Below are 21198 nucleotides of genomic sequence, written 5' to 3' on the forward strand. Positions count from 1 at the left end.
GGGGGGGGGGGGGGTGGATTCTGTGCTCTGGCCGGGGCCAGGAGCTGGAGCGGATTCCCAGGAAGCTGGCCGACCTGGCACCTGGGCTGACCCCTCCCTGCAAGCACAGTGCTGCCCCCCCCTCCCCTCCCCTGCCCTGCGTACGGAAGAAAAGCCCCTCTAAGCAGGTCTCCAGCCCAGAGGCATCTGGGTCTAAGGCGGCCCAGGGCAGAGCGGCCACAGGGTGGGTGCTGGAGGCAGAGGGGTCAGACTCCTGTCCAGGCCCACAGTGTGGGACCCTGGCAGGTCACCCACCCTCTCTGAGACGCGTCTTCTGCCCCGCCACACGGGGATCATTCAGGACCCACGTCCTGGAACTCTCAGATGATAATAGTAGGCGGTAGAGACATAAAGCCCCAGCATGTCGCCCACCTGACGAACATGGCGGCTGCCCCCACTGTTCCCGATGACAAGGAAGGCCGGGTGTCCCCGGGAAGGTCAGACGTGTGGGTTGCCGAGGGACCCGATCCCTGGGGAGGCCCCAGGGCGCCTACCTGACAGGTCGCAGCTTTCGATACGCTTCAGGTCCGCGTCCACCCAGAAGAGCTTGCCCAGCCTGTTGTCCACCACGAGGGCCACGGGGCGGATGAGGCCCGTGGTGAAGAGGACCTCACGCTCGGTGCCGTCCAAGGCCGCTCGCTCAATCTTGGCGGCTCGGTCCTGCATGTTGGTGAAGTACAGGTACCTGGGGGAGGGGAGCAGGTGAAGGGTGTTGAGTCCGCCCCATCCCCCACCGGGAACAAGCTCGCCAGGCGCCAGATAGACCAGCCCCTGACCCCGCGGCCATCCAGCCGGGCTTTGGAAAGTCACCAGGCACAAGGCCCCGGCCTCCCAGGGCTCGCCCCCCAGGCCCTATGGGGTTCAATGTCCCCCCGAGAATTCCCATCCACCCAGAACCTCAGAAGGGGACCCATAATTGGAAGCTGAATCTTTGTAACGCAGTTACGGTGAGGCCATCTGGTCAAAGAACACCCGGAGCCCCCAGAAGCTGGAAGAGAGACAAGAAAGGATCCCCGCAGAGCCTCTGAAGGGGGCACAGCCCTGCCACCGCTTGACGTTAGATTTCTGGCCTCTGGAATCGTGAAAGAACAAACATCTGCTCTTTTCACCTCCCCCGGCTTGTGGTCATTTGCGGCGGCAGCCTTGGGGACCAGCGCCCACCCCAGAGGCTGCAGCAAAGGAGCCCCTGCCTCCGTGGATGCCAGCCTCGAGGGAGACTCATCAGCTTGCGGAAGAACCGCTAGGCTTGTGCTCCCTGAGCACTCGTGTGCCGCGGGGGCTGACATCACCATCGTCCTTCTCGGAAGAAGACACCGCACCCCTGAGGTCACTCCACCTGCCTGGGGTCACGGGGGCAGTAAGCGACAGGGTCAGGATTCCAACTTGGGTCTGCCCGGCCCAGGACGTGGGGTCGCGCTGGCCGTTGCCCGGCACGAGCTCCACCAAGCGGAGCCCCCAAAAATCTGACTCCCGCCTGGGGCGGCGGCCGTGCACGAACCTTCCTGCGCTCAGCCTTGTTTCTGAGCTTTACGGCACGTGGCTTTAAGGCTCCCCCTCGCCCTGGTTATTATTCCCTTTGGGACCCTCCACGTCTGTCTACCTCCTCATGGAAGGAAGAAGCTCCCGGGAGTCGAGGCTGTGCCCAGGAGGGTAGTGAGCTCCCGGTGGTGAGACGTATTCAAATAGCCAGCCCCCAGCTGGGATGCTATGGAAGGGATTTTTGCTCAGGGTTCAAATTTGATGGGGATGGTGCAGAACCTATGGATTAAAACTTCTATCCTTCCCGGGTCTCCCTGCCCCGGGGTGCAGCACCCCACACCGCGGTGCCCGCCCACCCCACCGCCTCGCACCCTCGCTCGGCGTTGACGACGATGGCCCGTGGCTTGTCGCGGTCCCCACGGAGCACCACACCCATGGCGTCTCCATTCAGCCGGTGGACGTTGATGGTGTTGGTGGCCTCACACGTCCAGAACAGCGTCCGGCTGTAGATGTCGATGCTGAGGTCATGGGGCTGCCTGTCCGGGTTTTGGCTCTGGCTTGGAGAGGTCAAAACGAAGGGCTGCATGTAACACAGGAAGAGATGGGCGTTGGCTACGGGCGTCACGGGAGGGCAGAGGCCTCGGTGCCCGAGTTCAGACTGAAAGTCGATCTCCGACCCTGCGTCTCGACCTTTCCTGTCGGATCAGCACTCCCCCACGTGCCCGCTTGAGAGGGAACCTGATCACGGAGAGGTCCCAGAAGGGCCCTCGCCCCTCGGCTCGGATCTCCAGCCCACCCCTCGGCAAACTCCCGGCGGACTGTCCGCTGCCACGCCCTCCGGGTCCCGTTCCTGCCCCGGAAGGGCCGCCTGGTGGCTCGACAGTCAGCCCAGGGGCACAGCCTCCTTCTCGAGAGACATCTCTCTTCTCGCTCATCGTCTTGGGCTCATGCTTTGGGAGCAAGACCTTCAAGTCTTGTTATTTGTTCAACTCAGGGTGACAGGACCACAGGTGTACAGAACAGAGTTCCACCTCTCACGGCCCCTTCCCCGAAGGAGAGGCTGGGGGTGCGGGCCCGGGTGGGGGTGCGTGATGACACGCAGTGCCTGTCCCGAGCAAGGGGCCAGCCGCCCCCCCCGGCAGTGGTTCTGTCTACACTCTCTGGGTCTCTGCCCTGCCGGAGAACTCTGCCTGACTCTGTGCCACCTGCTGTATCTCAGGGGGTTCCATGAAATGCCGCGGAGGAAGGGAGAGCCCGAGGTCACCCTCATCTGCCTTACAGACCAGAAGCCTCACTCCCTGGTGGATCTGGGCCCCTTGGGTTACCCCGAAAGACTGTGTTCAGGTTCTCAGGTGATCTGAGCTGGTGCAGGGCGGGCTTCCCCGGACTGCTACCAATGGTTTGGATGAAAAGTCCCCTCCTCTGAGGGCATCCTTAAGATGATGCTGTCACAAGAGCTCATTGCAAACTTCCTTTATCTCTTTGGCAGTCACTGAAACGAAGTCCCCTGGTGGCAAGAAGGGGCTTGCAGCCAAAAAGAAGCCCCTTCACCAGGCCCAGCCTCTTGAACCCAGCTGGAAGGGTACACCTCCCCCCCTCCCCGACACACACACACACACTCACACACACTCACACACACACACACACACACACACACAGTCCCACTGGGCGGCTAGCAGTGTGTGACTCACATCTGAACACAGAGCCCTTCTTTAAAGGGTCGTGTGCCTCTGCAGGTGATAACACCCACCTCCCCAAGAGCTGGGCGCTCTGGGAGCCGAGCATCTGCTCCAACTGGGCACACCCCTTTCCCCCGAAGCACAGACTCTGGCCCCTGAGACCACAGCCCAGGGCAACTGACGGGCTGGGACTGAAGCAAGACTGCAGCCCAGCCCTGGCCGTGTCCCGGGCATCAACCCTGACTTTGGGACGCCAGCCATCAGAACAGGCAGCTGAGAAATGCACGGGGCGTGAGGTGACACGCTGCCCACACCTGTCCTCAGGCAGACGGATGACTGTCCAGTTATAAAACCGGAACTCCACGAATGCAAGATTTCTTAATAGAATCCTATTCGAGGCCACAGTCAACACCCCACCTCCTCCCCAGGACAGAGTAGCACCTAGCCACGTGGGGGCATCCACAGGGGTGCTGTCACAACAGCCCAAAGACCCAGCGTCCATCAGTGGAAGGACAGAGAAGCAAACCGTGGTCCACCCACACAATGGAGCGTTTTCAGTCTTAAGAGGAAGACAATTCTAACACCTGCTCTGATACGGATGAACCCTGAGGACATTATGCTAAGCGAAAGAAGCCAGTCACACACACACAAAAATAAATAAACACTGCATGATTCCACTTATATGAAGTACTTAGAATATAGTCAGATTTGTAGAGACGGAAAGGAGAAGGGAGGTTGCCTTAGGGTGGGGGAGGGGGAGGGGGGAGTCAGTGTTTCATGGGGACAGGCTTCCAGTTTGGGGAGATGACCGAGATCTGGAGATGGTCGGGGGTGACGGCCACACGACAATGTGTGCGCTTCGCGCTGCTGAGCTGTGTACTTGGAAATAATTAAGATGATAACTTTTGTGTATATTTGCTACCCTGAAAAAGTTTACTAGGAAAACAACTTAGCCAAAGTAGATAACAACTTAAAACGTCGTCTTTGGGGCTCAGGGATGCCCCTAATAAAGGATCAAAGCCACTAGAGGGTAGAGTTTTGCAAGACGCACAGGGAGGGAAACAGATGTTTTCCAAATGAAGTAGGAACCCAGAAGGTGTTTCTTAAAAGGACTTTTCCTTCAAAGTCTTCCCTCGCATTTGCAGGACACCATGAAGTCTCTTGATGAGACTTTCAGGCAATTTGCGCCTGGTACCTTTCTCAGCAGGAAAGCCACCCATCGTCAATTAACACCTCCCATTCTCCAAAGGACTCAAAGGGACTGTCACCTGCATGGTGGAGGGAAGAACGGAATATATGCCCACCATTTCACCAGCTCTGCTCCCGCAGAGATGATACACAGCTGCCAAGGCTCTGCTGGAGCTTTTTTTTTTTTTTTTTTTTTATTTTACTTATTTTATTTTGAGAGGTGGGGGAGGGACAGAGAGGGAGAGAGAGAATCCCAAGCAAGCTCCATGCTGTCAGTGTAGAGCACGATTCGGGGCTTGATCCCATGACCCTCAGCTCATGATCTGAGCTGTTATCGAAAGAGTCGGATGCTTAACCGACTGAGGCACCCAGGTGCCCCTCGGCTGGGGCTTTTTATTTTTTTTTTAATGTTTCACTTATTCTTAGAGACACGGAGCAGGAGCAGGGGAGGGGCAGAGAGAGAGGGAGACACAGAATCGGAAGCAGGCTCCAGGCTCTGAGCTGTCAGCACAGAGTCAGAAACGGGGCTCCAACTCACGAGCTGTGAGATCATGACCTGAGCCGAAGTCGGACGCTCAACCGACTGAGCCACCCAGGCGCCCCTAGGCTAGGGATTTTATCACCAACTGAGGACACAGACCTCAGAGGACAGCCTGTTAACTTCACATCGTCGTTGGATGCAGTACTTTGCCAGAAGCGATGCTGAGCCCGTACACACAGCCCTAGCACCCAGTTCGGGGTAGAAAATGGCCAAGTGAACTTTACTGACACAAAAGTCACCCCAAAATCTCCACCGGCAGCATTTCTCTGCATCGCTGTTGTAACAGTGTCGAGATTCCACCGTGACAACCTACGTGCCTACCCCGACCGTGGCCACGGAGCAGGTCAACATTTGGTTCCGTGGCTTCTGTAAAAGGAGTCCTTGAAAACAGGCACGGTGAGCCAGGCGCGTCCGTGAGCGAATGCCACACGAACGGAATGCCGGCCACCGCCGCCTGCCGCATGGAGACTCTGAGTGGGCCCCGAGGCTGCAGTGACAACGTCCTTCATGGGACAGGCCACAGAAACCTAGCACGGAAGCCATCCGTTGTGCTGGAATAAGCATTCTGAAAAGGCGAATCTGTTGGGGTCAGTGAGTGATACGCCGGGGACGGCTGGAGCGCGACAGAGATTTCACCCTTGCCAACGCACAGGTCGTCCGTGAGAAACGCTCGGGGAACGCAGAGAAGGGCAGGGATACACGAGCACACACCCCCCCCTCCCCAACTCCCTCCATCTCCCGTGGGCGGCGTCACGCCTGTGAGCGCTGGGCTCGTGACTTCCCGCCCGCCGTCCCGTCGGTTCACGCACACCCACGAGCTGCAGCCCTGCGCCCCCGCGTCCTCAGCAACTTCAGGTCTCTTCAAGGTAAAGCGCCACAGTCACTTAGGAGTTCCGTCTTGAACCACTGAACGTATGCAGAAAGGTGCACCTGTATTTACGACGTCCCTATCTTTTCTTCACGTGTCACCGGCGAGAGTTCAGAGTGCAGTGCACCTCGCCCCCTTCCCCCATCGCCCTGTCGTCTGCCTGTGTGATTCTGTGTTGTGCAGTGAGTTTTAGGAACGTAGATGCTGCGTTAAAGCAAACAGACTGTACGATTCCTACGAACTAAAAATAAATCCAGAATAACCAATACCAACTAGGCTTGCGCGAAATCACTGTGGGAAGAAAAAGAAAATCGCATTTCTGCATATAATCTAAGGGTTTCCCACTGCTCAGGATTATACCCTGCGATGACATAATTAGAACCCAAGCCGTTGTCGACGTGAGCTGTGCTCTGTTGGCAAAGCAAAGCGGGGGAGGGGAGGGGATGGAACGGCCATGGTGGGTTCCTCGCGGAAGTGACCCCCACATGCCCCAACGGGTTACACTTGCCTGGGTCCCGTCGTCCTTGGCTCGCTTGATGTTCTGGCGCCCGTCCACCCAGTAGATGAACTTGTCCAGGGGGTCGTAGTCGATGGCCTTGACGTTCCTCAGCCCGTGCAGGGGTAGGATGAGGTCTGGGCTGTGCTGGTCATCGGGGATCATGCGGCTGATGGCACATTTCTGGCTGAACAGCAAGAAGGTGGTGGGTGCTAGAACGAGGCAAACAGATGAGGGGGCTGCGCGTCAGCATCCAGAGCCAAAGACGGGGTCGGCGGGGATGGACCGTGTCGCCCTTCGCGGCGGGGAAAGTGCCGGAAGGACCTAAAAGTACTTCCGGGGGTGGACCGTGGGGAATTTTCCTCTCTGCACGATGCGTGTCTCTGCTGTTTCAGTATCTTGTGAGTGCGTGAGTTATTTTAAAGCAGATAGCAACTGATTTTTAACTTCTCAAGACTTAAGACAGAAGCAGGGAAATAGTAGCAAATAGTCAACTCCCACCCACAAATGCACTTGCTGCCTGGACAAGTGTGCGAGTTGCCGTAGGCCCACAGGTGGTCAAGTGAATGGTATGAGGTGAACGATGGCGTGGGAGGGGTCACCTCGTGGGGGTGTCAGTGAGCAAGACGGCCTCAGTGCAGAAACTGCACCGCTCAGAACGTTTAAGAGGCCAACAGCCACAGCCTGTCAGAATTCCAGTTGGGTGGCTTGAAACAAAGTCACGGCCCCCAGTCTGCCGGCCACAGGAGCAGAGACTCGAGTTACAGGCATCCCCGCTGGGTGATGGGTCACCTGCACCTGTGCTTGACCCCGCAAGGTCCTGGCCCCCAGGGGACGGGGACAACAGGACCAAAGGGAGCCCAAGAGTAGGGAGGCCCAGGCTGGACAGAGGACCCACTGCTTCATCAAGACACAAACACATGGGCCAAGCCCTCGGCTGAGACATTCCACGGGGGGGATCTTTGGACATAAAACACCGTCACTGGGGAGAGTACTCACTTACAGAGCCAGGCCTAGGCCTCTAGGTAACAGGCAGCGTATACAGTGCGAAACCTACTCAGCCACCCGTGAACACCCAGGCACCCCCAGAAAAGGAGCTCCTTTCTAGGGGCACCTGGGTGGCTCGGTTGGTGAAGCATCTGGCTCTTGATTTTGGCTCAGGTCATGATGTCGCAGTTGATGAGTTCAAGCCCCGCGTCGGGCTTGTGTGCTGCCAGCTCAGAGCCTGGAGCCTGCTTCAGATTCTGTCTCCCTCTCTCTCCACCCCTCCCCTGCTTGTGCTTTCTCTCTCTCTCTCTCTCTCTCTCTCAAAGAGAAATAAAAACGTTAAAAAACAGATGAATCGATAAACGTTAAAAGAAAGAAAGGAAGCGTCTCTCTCCCTCGGCTCCCAGAACCAGCCTGATTTAACACGGGCGAGGGGTGCAGGAGCCAAGAAAGACACTCACGGCTGCAGTTGCGGCTGCTGGGGTCTAGGGTATAGTGTGAGGCGCAGCCACAACGGTGACCGCCAGGGATGGCGAGGCACAGCTGTCCACACTGCCCGTTGTTGTGCGTGCAATCGTTGAGGCCATCCTGGCGGGAAGAGTGGAACACCAGGATGTCCATCACAAAGTCCAGGTGGCCCTGGATGAGGGTGCGGTTCCGGCCACTGGTCTTGTCGGCCCTCTCGATGCTGTGCAGGTTCCAGTCTGTCCAGTAGATGTAATCGCTGTACTGGGTGAGGCCGAAGGGGTGTGGGAGGTCGTCGGCAATCACGACCCGCTCCTGACCTGCGTGGAGACACGCAGACGCGGCATCAGCAACACACAGCCGCCACCGACCGGTTCAAAGCTGCCTGGCCACCCGGGTCAAGGTCCAAATGTTCAAGTGCTTTGGAAAACGAGCAGGGCCGGCTGAAGCCGGACGCCACCCACCCCGTGACCGGGCAACTCCCCTCCTATCCCGCAAGAGGAGCGCACGTGGGGTCCGCTCGGGCGACATCAATGCGGGTGCGCACGGCAGCAACTTTAAGAGCCGCGAGCGGGAAACAACCCAAATGCCTGCCCATCAGTCGTGCGGGTGAAAAATGGTGGGCAGCTGAAAGAAGCCAGACCCTAAAGAGCACGTGCTGTATGATCACCAGGATAGAAAGTTCTAGAACAGCAAAACCATCACCTGGAGACAGAAGCCGGGGCAGCAACCACACCCTATACCCCAGCAGCGGAAGACCCTCGGAATGAACCGTGGGGTAACCCAACGATAGCACGGCCACGTGCAGAGCCCGCACGTGATACACCACGCACGGGGCTCTGTGTCAGTGTGGAGATTACTTAAAATCTCAGAGGGGCACCTGGGTGGCTCAGTCGGCTGAGCGTCCGACTTCGGCTCAGGTCATGATCTCGTGGTCTGTGAGTTCGAGCCCTGCGTCGGGCTCTGTGCTGACAGCTCAGAGCCGGGAGCCTGCCTCTGATTCTGTCTCCCTCTCCCTCTGCTCCTCCCCTGTTCGCTCGCTCGCGCTCTCTCTCTCTCTCTCTCTCTCCCAAAAATGAATAAACGTTAAAGAAAAAAAATAATAAAATAAAATCTTAGAAAACTTTTCTTTGAGACTAGGAAAAAACATGCCGCCACGTCAGTATTGGTTATCACGGGGCAGTGAAAATTAGGAATAATTCGCGTTTCTTCATATGGTTCTGTATTTTCGGAAAGTGTCTACGCTGACGATTTTGCCATTGGGAGAACGCCAGTTATTAAGAGGCTCCCTGACTGCTTCCATCAAACGCGCATGTGCGCTCCCCGCCCCCCCTCCCCCGCCCAAGGGCCCTGCTGCAGGGACAGGTGTCCACAACCATCATGCGTGAGACGCGCTTTCACCCCAACAGCCCCAGGTCCGTGCTCCAGGCGCTGCTCGGCTCTCAGAAGCCCCGTGACCCACCCTTCATCCACCCGGGGGCCTTACTAATCGAGCGCTCGGTAAATGTCTGTGGCATTCAAAATGGAAAGCGTGCCACAGCAGAGTGCCAGCCAGGCCCACGACACGTGGCCACCCTCGGTCTGCAGGGTCCTGCAAGTCTCCAGGGTTTCCGTGGATTTCCGCCCGAGCGTGTCTTCGCTCTGGGGTAATTACTGAGCTTAATTATTTCAGGCAACCGCAGCTGTTCGGTGACTGGTTCCCCACATGCACCAACCAGCCTCTTGTCGTTCACTGCGGGCCTGGGGACACATTCAAACCTTGCCGTTGGCCTCAGAAGGGGGCACGGTGAGCGTGCAGGGGCGGGCGGGGCGGGGGGGGACGGCGGTGGTGCAGCCCGTCTGGAGCGGAAACCAGGATGCTGGGGCTGGGACAAGCCATTCAGCCAGCCTGTGCCTTGGTTTCCTTACCTGTGAAATGGGCACAAGCACGCCCACCCCGGGGAGCAGCAGCGATCAGGAAATCAAGTTCTCCCCCTCACACAGGGCGGCCCCATCACCTGGTGCGTTACCGAGAGAACTAACATAACCACTCCCCTCCAGCGGAACAGAGTCTAGACTTGCACGCCCCGCCCCTACTGCTGGGTGACTTGAAATGAAGCATTTTTTTTCTCTTTTTTTACCTAATCCCAGGATGTCGCGTGTGGCCTGTGAGTGGTCCCAGCACAATGTCCAGCACACAGTAGGTGCCCAGGGTCCAACGGAGATTAAACGTGTAGCCCTGGAATCTCTCTGTGACCTTGGGAAGATCCTGTGACCTCCCTGGGCCTCAGTTTCCCCATCAAAGAAAGCCTACGCTGTGATACTGAAGGAGCAAACTGGACTCCTGGCACACGGCTTAGCTGGGACACGGCTCTCAGTAGGTGTGCAGGAAAGAGCTGTCACCCGGGGCCTCTGTCAACATGCCTACGGCAACAGCACCAGGGGGTGGAAAGGGACAACCCCAGGAGAAGAGAAGGCTGGACGAACAGCCAGGGGTGTGTCCACACCTCCTGTGGGGCCTCGGGACTTGCAGGCCAGAGGGGACGGTGCAGCGGGGGCTGAGAGACGGCCAGCGCCCCGGCCCAGGGATGTCCCATCGCAGCAGGCCAAAGCCCCCGGCCCAGCAGGACCCCGCCTGGCCCTCACCCAGCATGTCGGACGACTCGATCATGTTGGTGTCCAGGTCCGTCCAGTAGAGACGCTGGTCAGCGTAGTCGATGGTGAGGTCGTTGGCCCGGCCCACCTTGTCCACCAGCGTCATGCAGTTGGTCCCGTCCATGAAGGCCCGCACGATCCTGGGCTTCCCGCCCCACTCGGTCCAGTAGACGTACCTAGAAGACACAGGGAGGGCAGCTCGGGCTCGGGTGCGTCCTCTCTCGCTGCAGGGCAGCGGGGGGAGGGACACGACCCCCCCATCTCCTCTGCGTGGCCCCCACCAGCCTGAAGAAAGCCACATCAGTGACATCCCTTCAGGAAGCAGGGACGGGGCGACGTGCTCGCATCCCTCCAGATGCCGTCACCGGGCTGCCTCCCGAATTCCCACAGCAGTGCACCTGCAAGGTTAAGTGCGAACGCACCCGTTTACAGACACCAACTGGGTGCACAGATGGGGTGACCACGTAGCAGAATATCCAGGCTGGGACACTTTGGTAGCAGAGACAAACGCGAATCAAGCTGGCCAGGACACCGTGGTGACGGGGGAAGCCAGGCTGGGCAAGACGTGGGCCAGTCAGGGTCCCCTCACTCAACGAGGGCGGAAGACAAGCATGCGGGGCCGGCAGGCACTGCGGGGCCGGCAGGCACTGCGGGGCCGGCAGGCACTGCGGGGCCAGGATTCAAACTCAGCTCTCCTGCCCCCAGTGGGCCCTCCTTCCCTTTTCTGCAGCAGCTCTTCTGCTAAAACCTGGGCCATTCGCTCTGCGCCGTCGTCCTAAAATCTTTCCTTCCCTAACACAGCGTGTGACAGGCAGGGTCTGGGGCGTGCCATACACATCACTGATGCTTTAGGGGCGAGCACTGTGTCCGTCTACACTCTGGTGCAGAGGGAGACGCGACCCTGGCCGCTCTGGCCCCAGTGCCCAGGGCAGGGCCCCCAGGCCGGTGGCAGATTAAAGTGGGTGCCTTGCGAGGCAGGTGAAACTCTGCCCAGGAGGCCTATAAGACGCCCTTTGCGAGCAGGCTGGAATCCAAGGACCTCAAAGCCGGCTCTGAGATGGAAAAGTCCGGCGACACGTGGCGGGGGAAGGAGCCCAGCTCTGCTCTCCCTGGCTACGTGACCTTCAGTAAGTCACTCAGCAACTCTGAGCCTCGGTTTCCACATCCGTAAAATCAGGGACAAAGACACTTGCCCCTCGCAGGCCCCCCCAGATGCTGTGCCGAGATAGCTCACGTAAAAGTACCCAGCGCGGCACCCGACACAGTGGCCGCCACTCCTTCCCTCGGCCTCAGTTTCCTCTCTGTGAGATGAACTGGATACATCCAAGGGTCCTACCAGCACCGGCCACCTCAAAGCTAGCGGGGGTCATTACCGCTCGAATCACAGAGCGCCCGCTGGACAGCCACCCCCCTCGGCCACGGGTCATCCCACGCCGGCTGACGGACAGAAGTGGGAGGGGACAGAGACGTGTGTGACAAGCAGAAATGGCTCTCACCCTTTGGTGGGGTCCAGGGCCAGTGACCTGGGGTTGTCCAAGTCCCTCCACACGAGGACCTGCCGGAACTGCCCGTCCAGCCGGGCCACTTCGATCCTGTTGGTCCCCGTGTCCGCCCAGTAGAGGTTCTGGCCCATCCAGTCGACGGCCATGCCTTCCGGGTAGTCGAGGCCAAACTCGATCACGTGCTCCACGGAGCTCCCGTTCATGAAGGCTCGGCTGATGGTCTGGGGGCAGGGGAGGAGGCAAGGGCCACGGGTTAGGAAGCGGCATTTGTGCAGACCTCTAACCAGGAGGTGCTTGGCCCACCTGGAACGCGATACCGACCACGTCTGGGGCCAGATCGTCACCAGTGACAGTTTTCAAATAAACGCTTGAAATGCAGCCAAATACAACTTTTTGTTAGGGGAAAAAAAAATGACTTGGTGATATTTAAACATTTACATTTTATGCGCGTATGTATATAGACACGTCCTTTTATCCAAACATCTACCTCGTGACATTTTATCTGGAGGAACCAATGTAACGCAAAAGATGAGACGCTGCTGAAACGTCAGTGAGGCTTGTGCACAGAGGTGTTCACGACCGTGGTAATGGGGGCGGGGAACTGGAAGCCACCACAGCATTTAAAATAAGGGAATGGTGGGGCGCCTGGGTGGCTCAGTGGGTTAAGCATCTGACTTCGGCTCAGGTCATGATCTCACAGTTCGTGAGTTCGAGCCCTGCGTCGGGCTCTGCGCGGACAGCTCGGAGCCTGGAGCCTGCTTCGGATTCTGCGTCTCCCTCTCTCTCTGCCCCTCCCCAGCTCATGCTCTGTCTCTCTTAAAAATAAATAAAACATTAAAAAAAGAAAATAAGGGGCGCCTGGGTGGCGCAGTCGGTTAAGCCTCCGACTTCAGCCAGGTCACGATCTCGCGGTCCGTGAGTTCGAGCCCCGCGTCGGGCTCTGGGCTGACGGCTCAGAGCCTGGAGCCTGTTTCCGATTCTGTGTCTCCCTCTCTCTCTGCCCCTCCCCCGTTCATGCTCTGTCTCTCTCTGTCCCAAAAATAAATAAAAAACATTGAAAAAATAAATTTTTTTAAAAAAGAAAATAAACAAAAAAACAGGAGTCCAGCACATGAACCAGTTTGCCAAACCCCGCTTCCCTGTTTTCGTGTATATTCATACCATGCATAAAGAAAGCATTTGCTGGGGGTGCCTGGGTGGCTCAGTCAGTTAAGCGTCCAACTTTGGCTCAGGTCTTGATCTCAGGGATCGTGAGTCCGAGCCCCACATCAGGCTCTGCGCCTCAAACTGAGAGCCCGCTTGGATCCCCGACCTCCCTCTCTCTCTGCCCCTCTCCGGTTTGCGTGTGCTATCTCTCAAAAATAAGTAAATATTTAAAAACAACAATAAATAGATAAAATAGTTCACTAGATCAAGTTACAACAGACGGCATAGCTCTTTAAAGGAGAACGTAAGGGGCGCCTGGGTGGCTCAGTCGGTTAAGCGTCTGACCTCAGCTCAGGTCATGATCTCACAGTCTGTGGGTTCGAGACCCGCGTCGGGCTCTGTGCTGACGGCTCGGAGCCTGGAGCCTGCTTCGAATTCTGTGTCTCCCTCTCTCTCTGCCCCTCCCCTGCTCATGCTCTGTCTCTCTCTGTCTCAAAAATAAATAAAAACATTAAAAAAAATTAAAAAAAAATAAAAGAGAACGTAAGACCTTTGAGGCAGGGCCGTCACCGGCAAGGTGTTCACGGCAAAGCCGTGCACGTAGGACCCCTTGCAGACTGTACCTTCAGGCTGACGTCCGTCCAGTAGATGTGATTGTTGGACACGTCGAAGTCCAGCGCGGAGGCCTCCTTGACGCCCGTGAGCGGGATGGCCACGTCATTGTTGTTGGTCTCCAGGGAGATCCTATGGATGGCGGCCCTGCTCGTGAACACCAGGAAGGCCTCGGGGACGATGCAGGTCTTTGTGTCGCTCAGCAGCTCCAGGCCGATGGGGCAGCCGCACTTGGTCGCGCGGGGCGTGAAGAAACACAGGTGGCTGCAGCCCCCGTTCTTGTCCGCACACGGGTTGGTTCCTGGAAGGAAGCACAGCGGCTCTGAGCACGGGCAGCCCGGAGAGAGAGGCGTGCCTCGATGTGCCATCACACGTCCCTTCATCCCCGCCGGACGTCGAAGGGGGACACGAGGTGGGGATGACGGCCACCGTCCAGGGAAGGGGCGGTAACAATGACCCGGTGTGTCCGAACTCACGCCGTCCGGCCAGCAGCCTGGGAGGTGGGGGCCGTGCCCACCCCCGTTTTTCAAGCAGGGAAACTGAGGCCTGGAGAGGGGACAGGTGACACAGGAAGTAGCACAAATGTAAGAGTGCCACGTGACGGGACAAGTTACCCTTCCCTGGGCCTGGACTCCTGGCCCGCGGACCGGACCGATGCCCCGGACGGCCCCTCCAGTTCACCAATGCTCTGCAGCCTCCCACACTCGGGAGCCGCCCAGGGCCGCCAAAGGAGTCTCTTCTTTACAAAAGCAGACGGCACTTGACATGATCATTTATTTTTGGCCAGCCTGTTATTCTCACCTGCTGGGGTGCTGCTAAAAATCGGCTTTTAGTGTTAAGTATTTCAGCTAAAATAAAAGAATCTTTTTCCCCATCCCTCTCAGTAAATCCTCGGATGAGAGAGAGACAGAGAGACGAACCCAATTTCTCAACTTTAAATCATATCCCACGGAGACATCTTTTTTCCTAGCTGTTGGGTTTTATTTTTTGTTTTGTTTTCTTTTCTTTTTAAACACTCACAGGTGGGCCTCACCTTCGAAGGTGGATAATCAACACGTTTCAAAAGGCGACTGGTAAAACTAAGGGTACCAGTCCCATCGCCTCTTTACCAGGAGTGCGGGTCGTTGGACAGCAAGGCCCATCCCAGGGACAGAGAGGCACCCCACACCGCCCCACCTCACCGCCAGGCCGCTGCCCAGCTGCCCCTCTGCCAGGCAAACCTTGCCGCCCCCTGCTCCCCAAATTCCAAGCTCAGGTGACCTCCCTCGTGTTTCCAGGCCAGGCATCCCTAACATCCCAGCTCTGACCACTGCCTGTCTGCAGAGCTAAGGAGGGTCTCACCCACTAGACTGTGAGCTACTTGAGGGCAAGTGATGGATCCTCTCTGGTCATTCATTCATTCATTCATCCCCCAAAGGTCTGTTGAGCACCTCCGAGGTAGAGGTGCTGTACTAAGTACAGAGCCCCTGCCCCCATGGAGCCCAGAGACCCGCCCCTCCACCTCCCCTACCACACCCGGACGGGGGGGGCCACAGCCTGCCGCTTCTCCCTTGTGCCAGTCGGCATGGCTGACCCGTGGCTGGAGGCTGACCACACTCACCGACAACCTTGGCCACGTTCACAGCCTTGAGCCCCATCAGGTCGGGCAGCTGGTCGATGATGACGTCCCGGGTGGCCTTGACCTTGTGCACACGCTCGATGCTGCGCCGTTGCCAGTCGGTCCAGTAGATGAAGTCCCCTAGCAGCGTGAACCCGAAAATGTGCGGGAGCTTGTCCTCCAGGAGCGTCCGCCTCTTGGTCCCGTCGACGTTGATCACCTGCGGGATGGCAGGCGCAGCTGTGAACCGGCCTCGGGCCTGGGCTGCCTGAAGTATGACAGCTCCCGGGATGCTCGGCTCTGCCCTCGCTGGGCCAGGATACAAAGCCGGGCGGCATGGTTCACTGGCCCAGCTGGACGGATGACCTCTGCGGTGACGGAGCTGGCTCAGGGCTCTCCCCGCAGCCTCCCCTACCTGGGTGCGGCCGCCGTGCCGACAGGTGTCCCCTCCCTTCCTGCTGGCAGCGGCTGCCTGCAGCACCAACGTGCGGGCCTCCGACCAGGGGCGGGCTGTGACCACAACGTCTGCCCACACGCAGCTCTGGCAGACATCGGATCACTCTCTCGACACAGACTCGAGTTTCAAGAGGCTGGATTACTAACACACCGTGGGCCCTGGGCAAGACCTTCCACTTGTCTGTGGACCGATTTCTTGCTTGGTCGGGACCAGACGAACTCTGAGTCTGTTGACTTCTGGCCCTGAGTCTAAGCCTGTAGCTCTAAGACGCTCTCCATCGGCAGGCCCGCTACCGGCCATTTGCTCTGAGATAGAAAAACTCAATCTTTTTCTGGAAGAATCAGTGCTGAGGCAAAGCGTTGACCACAAAAGCCACAGAGGAGAAAACTACTGTCAGACGCGAAAACGCCTTAACCAACCGAAGCACACAAATGGGGTAAGATGTGATTCCGATGACAGGTGACCCTGCAGAAGCTGACGCTGAAAGGAAGACTCGACAGAAACACGACGGCGAGGCTCTCCGGCTCTCAGGCCAGGATGAAAGAGACATGATGAATGAAAGTCAGGTCCCAACAGGCCTCCCGCAGCCAGATTAGATTTCCAGCTCATCAAGAAAAGCGATAAATCCTCTGTTTCGCAGGTGGTGGGAACGGAAGACAGATCAAATTCATGCTGAACAGAAGAGACTTGGGTCCTCTGCTGTTGGACAGCAGAGGACAAAACTGCTTTGGTCACCTGGGAGGGGCAGGGAGCTCCACGTCCAGCCCGGCCAGTCCCCGCACCCCGCGGACCTCACTTCTCCACCTGTAACTGAGAGGAGTGGCTGGGGTCACCCAGGGAACTTAACCAAAGAAAGAACAACGGCCGGGCCCCGATCAGAACCGGAAGGCCTGGCCCCAGTACGGATCCTGAATGCAGCTCCACACAGGTGGTCCCAACGTGCAGCCCAGGTGAGAACACCAGATTAGGTGATGCCCTTGACCATGAGCTGGGGAGCTGCCAGCCTCGCCCAGGAGGGAGCTCAGGTTGTATTGATTTCTGTGCCCACCTCTGGGCACTATTTCCGGCCCCTCTGGGTTCCCTCCTTCCTCAGCTGGGAATAACCAGGTCCGGGGAAGCAGTGGTCCACACGGACGGCACATTCACGCTACAAAGAAAATCATCCACAGCTAGAAAAAGAAAAAAATCACGACTCAAAGCTGTAATATACCAAAATGTCAATACCGCCTTTAAGAGATTTTTCTCTTCCTTCACTCTTTCCATATTTTCTCAACTTTCTTTAATAACGGAATTCCAGACATAAATAAATACACGTTCTATTGAACTCGGGCAAGAGAGTACATTTTTCCTGGCTCAGGAGCAATGAAAATGAGCCCACGGAGGACACGGGGCCAGCAAGGGTGATGGCGTTGGCTGCAGCCCGTCCTCTCTCCCCGCCTCTGCCCCTCCTCGGCCGCCCAGCTGCGCCCACCGCCAGGGAGGGGAAGGGTCCCGCACACTGAGAAGCCACTCTACGACCCCGATCATTTTCCATCCTGGCTGCAGAACCCACGAAGCACCTCGAAGGCTCTCCACCAAGACTCCTAATACTTGAAAAAAATTAACGATCCCAAAATGATTTTCTTATTAAAAAAATTTTTTTTAATGCTTATTTTCCAGAGAGAGAGAGAGACAGAGCATGAGTGGGGAAGGGCAGAGAGAGAGGGAGACACAGAATCTGAAACAGGCTCCGAGCTGTCAGCACAGAGCCCAATGCAGGGCTCAAACCCACAGACAGTGAGATCATGACCTGAGCTGAAGTCAGATGCTCACCGACTGAGCCACCCAGGCGCCCCCCCTAAAGTGATTTTTTATGGCGGCTTTCAGCACACCATGAGCAAATCCAGACCATCCGTAAAAGTTAACTATGCTGGACGGGGCCTTTAGCCAGTCCTGGAGCCCCAGAAGAGTTGGTCTACTGGGAGTACCCACGTCTCAATATTCCAAATTTCCTAGAGCCCTAAGTGGCGCTGAGGGTGGGGAGACAAGACACAGGGCACATGTCCATCTGACTCCTGCGAGGGTAACGCATCCACACGAAGTCACGAATAACGGAATCGAGTCTGAACACCCGGGAATGTTGGAGCCAGGGGAGGGCATGGGAGACAGATTTTCCAGGTCAAGCGCTGACAAACTTTTCCTGCAAAGGATCATAAATATTTTCAGCTTTGCGGCCATATGGTCCTTGTAACGCCAAGAACAACCACAGGGAGTGTGTAAAGGAACAAGTGTGGCTGTGTTCCAGGAGAACATCGTTGGTGCAGAAAACAAAAATTACTTTCTGGACGCTGAAATGTGAATTTCGTGTCACTGTCACATGTCACGAAATAGCACTTTAATTATTTTTTTCAATCATTTAAAAGGATAAAAACCATTCTCAGTCTGAGAATGGTACAGAAACAGGCAATCTGGCCCACAGGCTGTAGTTTTCCCCCGCTCTAGAATAGAGGGGCCTGTGCCCTGGATTTTCAGGAAAAGAAACTAGTCGTTTTCAGGAAGTTACGGCAAAAATGCTCACGCAGATACCAAAGGCGCCCGGGGGCCAAACTTGCTCTCTCTGACCCGTGGCTTCTGCCCTCCTGTGCTTGGCCAACTCCACGGTCCCAAAGAAGCCCACGCTCAGCCCAGCACTGAGGGGAAGACGCCACACAGGTCTGTGGGAGGCCCACAAAATGTGGGCCCCAGAAAGTCACCTGGCTGTAGTTTCCTTACACCGAATCCTCTGTTTCCACTGACTTAGTCACGCAAAGAGATATGAGCCCAAGACCAACCCTTTGAAAGCACACGTTTATAGAAAAAAGGCTTCTGTCTTCTTAATAAAAAAAAATTTTTTTTAACGTTTGTTTATTTTTGAGAGAGAGAGAGCATGAGCAGGGGAGGGGCAGAGAGAGGGAGACACAGAATCCGAAGCAGGCTCCAGGCTCTGAGCTGTCAGCACAGAGCCCGACGTGGGGCTCGAACTCCTGAACCGTGAGATCATGACCTGAGCACCCTAAGATTTCTGTTTTCTGATGGAATCATTATCACAGTCAGACATAAACCAGACATAAATTAAAACTGCCATGGTTATTTTGTTCCACGTAATAAAAAAGATCTTAGACACACACTTGCGTGCACGTGGCTCAGCTGCCGGGATGCCCTGTGCTCTAACTTCTTCCCTGGGGACGAGGGACACACAGCCAACAGGCCTCGAAACCATCACTCTCGCACTGAGTTTTTATTCTGGTGGCACCGGAAGTCGCCTCCATCAACTCAGGAAATGTCAGGAGCAGGGAGATGCATAGATTTTTAACTTCTCAGTCCATGATTTACCCCCAGCCCGCCGGCCAGCCTGCCCTGCCTGGGTACTCTGTCTGAGAGCACCAGCAGATGTCAGCTGCACTGTCCCAGCCGGAGTGAGACAGCAGGGGGCCTCAGAGAGCCCAGACGATCCAGGGCCCCCAGCAAGTCCACGGCAAGCCACACGCTGGTGACAGGTGACACTTCATGCTGCAGAGACAGGCTGAAGAGCCGGGGCTGGGGGTCGGCCTGCAAGACCATCGTCAAGTCAGAGCAACCCAGAAGGAAAGAGCCGAGGAGGAAGCTTTACAGACGAAGCCTTCAAGGAGCGAGACCACTCCTCGCTTCTACTCAGTAACGGCTTAAACCACCCCCCACGGACACACACCACAGAGCGTGCAGACGTGAGGCTGCTTCGCGCGTGTCCAGCCGTTTAAAAAACTTTTCTTTAACGTTTATTATCGAGAGACAGAGAGACACAGAGCGTGAGCAGGGGAGCGGTAGAGAGAGGGGGAGACACAGAATCCGAAGCAGGCTCCAGGCTCTGAGCTGTCAGCACAGCTGGGGCTCGAACTCACAAACTGTGGGATCATGACCTGAGCCGAAGTCGGTCGCGTAACCAACTGAGCCACCCAGGCGCCCCAGCCGTTTAAATGCTTTGCCTATTTCAGCGCTGATAATGGGTACAATTCCTCCCTCTACTCTAGAAACAGGAGGCACCAGAATCCGCACAAATAAGCTAGAGGAGAAGGCAGGGCATCAGAACAAGTGAGGCCAGAAAAGCAGCCGAGGCGCCGTCTGGGAAGCTTGAATGTCACCCCCCAGCACCCCGTCCCCTCTCCCCAGAGTCCCCCTGGAGCACTGACTGCCCCTGACGTGCTGCACTGTTGTCCCGTTATCCCGCGTCTATGCCCCCATCTAGGACACCTGCCCCCACCAGGGGGCCCTCTGTGCCCTGCTGCTCTCCCAGCACAAGGCGGCGTTCAGTAGACCCCATAGAATGAACAGGTGCTTGCCGAGGGGTGGGGACGTGATAGACGGCACTGTGATGTGACGGGAATTCTGTTCAGGGACCGGCTGAGCAGCCACGGGAAAGGGGCACCTGCCTGGACAGGGACGAGAGGAGGGGGCCCAGCAAGGGGCAAGTGGGAGCCACAGAGAGCATGTGGGAGGGAATGATGGAAGGGCGTGGGAGCGGGCACTCCTGACACAGAGCCCGTGTGTCTTGAGTCCCCACCGGGGGTTAGCAGGCGACCCCCACGCCAGCTGCACCCGAGAAAGCTCCCATCTGCTCTGGGAACAGCCACTCGCAAACAAGCGGAACGGCGATAATGGTGCTGATGACTCAGTGACTGAGCGGGAGCACCAGCACTGGACGGGCTTCGAAGGTGCTTCCAGCCCGGAGAGGCGGCCTCCGGCATTTAGGAAAGGCAGACGCAACACCGTGTGGCCAAGCGCAGGGGACAGAGACTCGTCCCCATGCACGAGGCCGCCGCACATGGCAGGAGGGAACTCCGGGCTTCCGAGGGAGGGGACCGGAGGGCAGCTGGGCACGGGGGCTCCGGCAGCACTCGGGACGGAAGGAGCTGCTAGCGGGAGGCCCCACGCTAGGCTGCCATGGGACTGGCGTCTGCCAGGAGGCACGGACAGAGAGAAGTGTGGGGCGGCGCAGCTCAGGTGAGAGAGAGCTCAGGGAGGCAGTGCGTCCGGTTGCTTTCACGAGCCAAGTGGACACCCCTGTGACCCAGGCCCTAGGAGCTGCAGCAGGTCTGAGGAGGGAAGTGCTCTCGAGGTTGGGAGCCCCGCAGGGCAGGGAGGAGAAGGGCAAATGCCCAAGCGGATGGGGGGGTGGGGGGGGAGAGGGGCGCGGCAGGCCTGGTCCTGAGAAAGGCTGAGCACGAGCTAAGGGCACCCACGGGGCAGGTGCCTCCAAACCCAAGGGCTCCAGACACAGGAAGAGGGTTAAGGAGGTGTCCCGGGGCATTCCTAGCCCAGAAGGGTGGGAAACTATGGGGCCGCTATGGGGACGGTGTCCACAGACCTCAGCCCCCGCCCATCCCGGAGGGCTCCAACCCGCTCGTGTTGGGGAGGTCGGGGCCGCCCCCCAGAGCGAGCCCGCCTGCCCCCATGGTGGGGGCCACCCCGTGACTCCCACCCATCGTGACAGCAGCCAGCTGGCCCCCTGAGGGG

At 57.5% G+C, this 21198-nt stretch overlaps 1 protein-coding gene across 1 annotated transcript in view; it reads right to left on the reverse strand.

Moving 5' to 3' along the window:
• LRP5 (LDL receptor related protein 5) overlaps positions 1–21198 on the reverse strand; it is a 74997-nt gene that overhangs the window by 17822 nt on the left and 35977 nt on the right. The window contains exons 8-15 of the mRNA XM_049614788.1: positions 15237–15453; positions 13648–13937; positions 11873–12099; positions 10368–10552; positions 7739–8062; positions 6303–6502; positions 1890–2098; positions 534–724 (exon numbers count right to left, since the gene is read on the reverse strand). Of these exons, the coding sequence (XP_049470745.1) occupies positions 534–724; positions 1890–2098; positions 6303–6502; positions 7739–8062; positions 10368–10552; positions 11873–12099; positions 13648–13937; positions 15237–15453 (1843 nt within the window). The remainder of the gene's footprint in view (positions 1–533; positions 725–1889; positions 2099–6302; positions 6503–7738; positions 8063–10367; positions 10553–11872; positions 12100–13647; positions 13938–15236; positions 15454–21198) is intronic.

The sequence above is a fragment of the Panthera uncia genome, chromosome D1, assembly GCF_023721935.1.
Source record: "Panthera uncia isolate 11264 chromosome D1, Puncia_PCG_1.0, whole genome shotgun sequence".
Lineage (NCBI taxonomy): Eukaryota > Metazoa > Chordata > Mammalia > Carnivora > Felidae > Panthera > Panthera uncia.